Source organism: Neomonachus schauinslandi, chromosome 13 (genome assembly GCF_002201575.2).
Source record: "Neomonachus schauinslandi chromosome 13, ASM220157v2, whole genome shotgun sequence".
Lineage (NCBI taxonomy): Eukaryota > Metazoa > Chordata > Mammalia > Carnivora > Phocidae > Neomonachus > Neomonachus schauinslandi.
Window position 1 is genome coordinate 93,000,346 of NC_058415.1, and position 4,592 is coordinate 93,004,937.

Genomic DNA, 4,592 nt, shown 5'->3' on the forward strand with positions numbered 1-4,592 from the left:
TGCCTCGGGGGGCTGGGTGGCCCACAGTGGGTCTGGATGGGGACAGCCGTCCATGGTGGGCACTGCACCATTGCTCAGCCATCTTTGCTGCAATACTTAGGGGTCTGATTCTACTGTGATGTGTGCCGGCTGTTTGCCCACTTTGTACAAGGTCTGCCCTGGCTCTGTCGAGCAGGGGGCAGCCTTAAGCGGGCCCTGGAAAGAAGGGCGCGAACTGACCATTCCTTCCCAGCCCGCTGAGTAGCAGTCCCCGGCAGGGGCGGGAAGACGGAGGGCGGGGCAGCCATTGTCCCCGCCCCTGGGAGGGGCCTTCAGGGTTCCGAGGGGGAATTCCTGTAGGAGGAGTCAGGCTGGCTGGCCTACCCACAAAGCTGCTACCTGGAGTCCGTCCCTCCGTCCGTCGGTTGCGAGCACAGCGGAGGGCCGTGGCCACATCTGGGCCCGGGCAGATCCGGTGGAGACGGCACCCGTGGGCCCAAGACCCGCCCGGAGCCGGCAGAAGCACTGGGGCCCAAGCGACCGTGACTTTCCAGGGTGGGGCAAGAAGCTGGGCTCTGGGACCAGGCTGCGGCTGCTTCGAGGTCAGTGCCAGACCCTGCCCGAGCCCAGAGGGCCACACTGACCTTCACAGCCACGACCACCCGGTCGCCACCCTGGGGACCCCGCCCACCCATCCGGATTCCTGCCCCAGGGCCCCCACTCATGGCCCCTGTGACCGCAGCTCTGGACTCACCGGTCTGCCTTCAGCCTCTCCGGGCCTGGAGTGCCTAGCCCCCCCGCTCCAAGTGCTGGCAGAGGAAGACTTGGACAGCAAGGTTCTTAGGAACAGCCAGGGTGCTGGGGCTCTAGACAGTGAGCCCCTGCTGGGGGCCACGGCCACAGCCTGCCCCTGGGCTGAGCAAGCAAGGGAGGATGGGGCTGGGGAGCAGGCAGGGGAGTGGGGGGAGGAGGAGTGCCCCATCTGCACAGAGCCCTACGGGCCTAGTGAGCACCGCCTGGTCCTGCTGAACTGTGGCCACGGCCTGTGCATGGGCTGCCTGCACCAGCTGCTGGGCACAGCCCCCAGCGCCGGCCTGGGCCAGGTGTGCTGCCCACTGTGTCGTCAGAAGACGCCCATGCTTGAGTGGGAGATCTGCCGGCTGCAGGAGGAACTGCTGCAGGCAGATGGGCCGCAGGGCCCACGGCCCCCGAGCCCCCCTGCTCCTCCCCTCCGGGGCCCTGGGCCCTGGGCCTCCCTAGAGCACCGCTACCAGCTACGCTTCCTGGCGGGGCCCGTGGGCGGCCAGGGCTGCCTGCCCTTCCTACCCTGCCCGCCCTGCCTGGGTGCCCGGCTCTGGGCCTTGCGGGAGCGAGGGCCCTGCACCCGCCGCCTAGCACTGCTGGGCCTACTGGCCCTTGAGCTCCTGGGCCTGTTGCTCATCTTCGCACCACTCATGCTGCTGGGGCTGCTCTTCATGCTGCTGGACCGCTCTGGTCACTGAGCAGGGCCTATCACACCTGCCACTGGCACCACCAGGGCCTCGGATAGTCCTGGCCACCGACGGACCAGGAGCCCCAGGCTGGCCGTGAGGCCTGACGACCAAACTGAAAAGCCCAAGATGGAGCCGGGCACTAGCCTTCAATCCAGACCCGGGTCTGGGGCCAGGCCTACCCAGGAGCCAGAGACTTCAAACCACCCTGCCGCCCGACGCTAACTACTGGTGCCCGTGGGCAGTGCTGGAGGAGGCCTGTGGCCTGTCCTCACCCCCCTCTCCCTGACCCACCCGGCCTGTCTGCAAGAGGGACACAGCAGCTGCAAAAGTGAACCCAGAAGGCTGGTACTGAGCTGACTCCTTGGTGAGGGTGGGGCCCTGGGCAGGGGCTGCAGGGTCCCCACCATGTCATGTTCCAGAGGAGGGCCAGTGTGTCTTCCCTGAAGGTCAGGGCAGTGGAGGGAAGGGGCCCTTGCTGTGCCAGCTCAGGCCACAGACAGCTTCCTCACTCACTGGGTCAGGACCCAAGGGGGTGGCCTGAGCGGCCAGGTGTCCAGCACATGTCCCCGAACGACTAGGCCTTGGGGCTGGACAGCACTGACCCGAGGCCCCTGAGTGCCCTGTAACCGCCTGTCATTGAGCCTGGGACCTTTATCTGAAGGACAGACACAATCAGCATGACCTCACGGGTTTGTGGGTGACGTGCTGAACAAGAAATGGCTCTCAATACACAGCAGCTGCTACCGAGACCTCGCCACCATGTTCTCGTCGTCTCTACCGCTTCCTCAGCGCCCTGCGGCTCTCCCCAACCCTCCTCTTCCCCCCTCCACCACAAAGCTTCCTTCCCAAGTCCAGGTAGTGGGGTACAAGATCGAAGGCCCCTGGTCCTCCTACCCCACCATGGTCTCAGGCAGCCTTTGTCTCGACCCTGGCTCAGACTGGCTCAGAGGCCATTCCCATACAACCTCAGAGAGTCTGGTGGGTACCAGGAGCCTGAGAGACTGAGGTGTCCCCCATGCAGCTGCCCCCACCTCCAGTGGCCAGTGCAGAGGACACGTCCGCCCTTTGCCCACACACAGGAGGCTGGCTGGCTCTGCACAGACGTGTGGGGCATTCGCATGCACACACACACACACAGCCAGGCCCGGCCCTCCTGAGTGCCGGGCCTGGCCCAGCCTGGCCCCAGCAAGCAGAGCAGGCTGACCCCAAGCGGCACCGGGCCTACCTCTGGTTGGACCCTGTCTGGGCCGCAGCCCTGGGCACAGGCCACGAGAGCAGGCTTCAGTCCAGGGCACAAGGTGCAAACTTTGGCAAAGAGTTTTAATGGCGGAGTTGGCTGCAGCGATAATGCCACATGGGTAGGGGCCAGAAGCTGTGGTGGGCGAGGGATCAACGGGAGACAGGGCAGGGCCGGATCCCCGAAGAAGCGGCGAGCAAGGACTGGCGGGCAGTGGCGAGCGGGCGGGTGCTACATGATGGAGCAGGCGGAGAGCGGGTTCCGCACGTGGCAGGTGCACGCAGCCCCACAGTACTGTCGGAAGGTCTGGTAGCAGCTGCCCTCGGGCTCACCCCCCCACTGGCCGCCGGACGGGGCGGTCAGCGCCTCAGGTGGCAGGCGGCTCAGAATGGACGTGTTGACGGCGAGTGCAGCCAGGCCGTAGTCCGTGAAGAGCACAGTCTCGCGGCGGCAGGTGGGACAGGAGATGAACTTGTACTTAGGGCAGGACTCATAGAGAATCTGCAGGCACTGCTCACACACCGAGTGCAGGCAGGACAGCACTCGGGGCCGCCGCTGGGTGACGTTGTACGTGTGCCCGCAGGTGGGGCACTCCAGGGGCTCACCCGAAGCTGGTGCCGCCGTGGCGGGGGGCCCCGAGGTGGCAGGGCCAGGCCGCACCACGTACTGATTCACGATGACCTCGTCTGCTGGCGCCACTCGGGGGAAGCCCAACTCCACACTGCCCTTTCGGGGCCGTCGTGGCAAGGGAGGGGTGCGGGGTGCCCCATCCAAGGCAGGCATGTCCCCCCCACATGCCTGGTTGACGATGATCTCTGTGTCTGAGGGCCAGGCGCGTTTGGGTGCCAGAGCAGGGGTGGGCCGCGGCGCAGGTGGGAAGCAAGGGGCAGCCGCCGGCAGCTCAGGGAACTTCTCAGGGTGAACAATCTTCATGGCCTCCATCTTGAGGATGACATGGGGGCCCTTCAGGCAGGACATGAGGAGGCCTGGCCAGCCACTGCCCACCTCGGGCCCAGGGTCAACCGGCATCCGGCTGTCTCCAGTTAGACTGGGTGTTCGGGTGGGTGGGGGCGTTGGGTGAGGCCGGGGAGGAGGGGAGGGAGCAGCATCCTGGTCCCGCCAGGCCTGGTGGGGACCCCGGCCGCCCCGAGGACTCCTGGGGGCGGCCGGCGAGAGCTGGGGGGGCAGGGCCCCCCCCAGTGGCTTCTCTGGTCCAGTCCTAGGAGGAGGAGGAGGAAGGGGTGGGGGAGGAGGAGGGAGGCGGGGGCAGGGGGGTATGGAAGGCTGCCCTGGGCTGCAGGTCTGGCCCAGGGGCTCACCCAGGGTCTCTGGCTGCTGAGGCTGGCGAGGGGACGTGGGGGGAGCTCCCCCTGCAGCGGAGGTCAGCAGTCCCTGAGCAGGGACATCCGGGCAGGCAGGGGCTAGGTGGGCCCCATGGCTCCAGGACAGGGCGCCCAGGGAAGGCAGCTAGCCTGAGCCCTGGCTGCGGGAGGCCCCAGGCCGCGGGCTCGGCGGCGGCGGGAGCAGAAGAGAGGCCTGGACCAGGCCCGAGCTGCAGGTGAGAGACAGCGTGAGGGCAGCGCCCGGGCCCACCCTCACCCTGCACAAAAGACAGGGCGCCCGACCTCTGACCCTAACCCTCGCTGGACTCGGGACCCAGCCCCCGCCCCAGCCCCCGCCCCCACGGCCCAAGCCCTGCCCGGGTGGGAAGGGGCGGCGAGTCGCGACCCGCGTTCGTCCCGCCCCGCCCGAGCTCACCTGCCCCAGCCTGGCGTCCCCGGGCCGCGCGCCGCCGCCGCAGAGGTTGTCTCAAAGGCAGGCCCGGATGCGACGCGCGCGCCTCGGCCCGGCGGCTCCCGCGGCTCCGGCGGCGACCTCGGGCG

At 67.9% G+C, this 4,592-nt stretch overlaps 2 protein-coding genes across 2 annotated transcripts; one reads left to right on the plus strand and one right to left on the minus strand.

The window, feature by feature from the left end:
* Positions 1 to 36: 36 nt before the first annotated feature.
* LOC110581295 lies at positions 37 to 1,835 on the plus strand. The gene is made up of 2 exons (XM_044920448.1): positions 37 to 55; positions 340 to 1,835. Exons 1-2 carry the CDS (start codon positions 37 to 39, stop codon positions 1,479 to 1,481), a joined length of 1,161 nt encoding a protein of 386 aa, XP_044776383.1. The 3' UTR covers positions 1,482 to 1,835.
* An 875-nt stretch (positions 1,836 to 2,710) lies between these two features.
* RNF208 (ring finger protein 208) lies at positions 2,711 to 3,985 on the minus strand. Its single transcript, XM_021691048.1, has one exon. The coding sequence runs from the start codon at positions 3,736 to 3,738 to the stop codon at positions 2,941 to 2,943; it is 798 nt and encodes a 265-aa protein (XP_021546723.1). The 5' UTR covers positions 3,739 to 3,985; the 3' UTR covers positions 2,711 to 2,940.
* Between the last annotated feature and the right edge of the window lie 607 nt (positions 3,986 to 4,592).

Coding starts and splice junctions, on each gene's coding strand:
- RNF208 (XM_021691048.1), bottom strand. CDS start 3,738: ATGCCGGTTGACCCTGGGCCCGAGGTGGGCAGTGGCTGGCCAGGCCTC.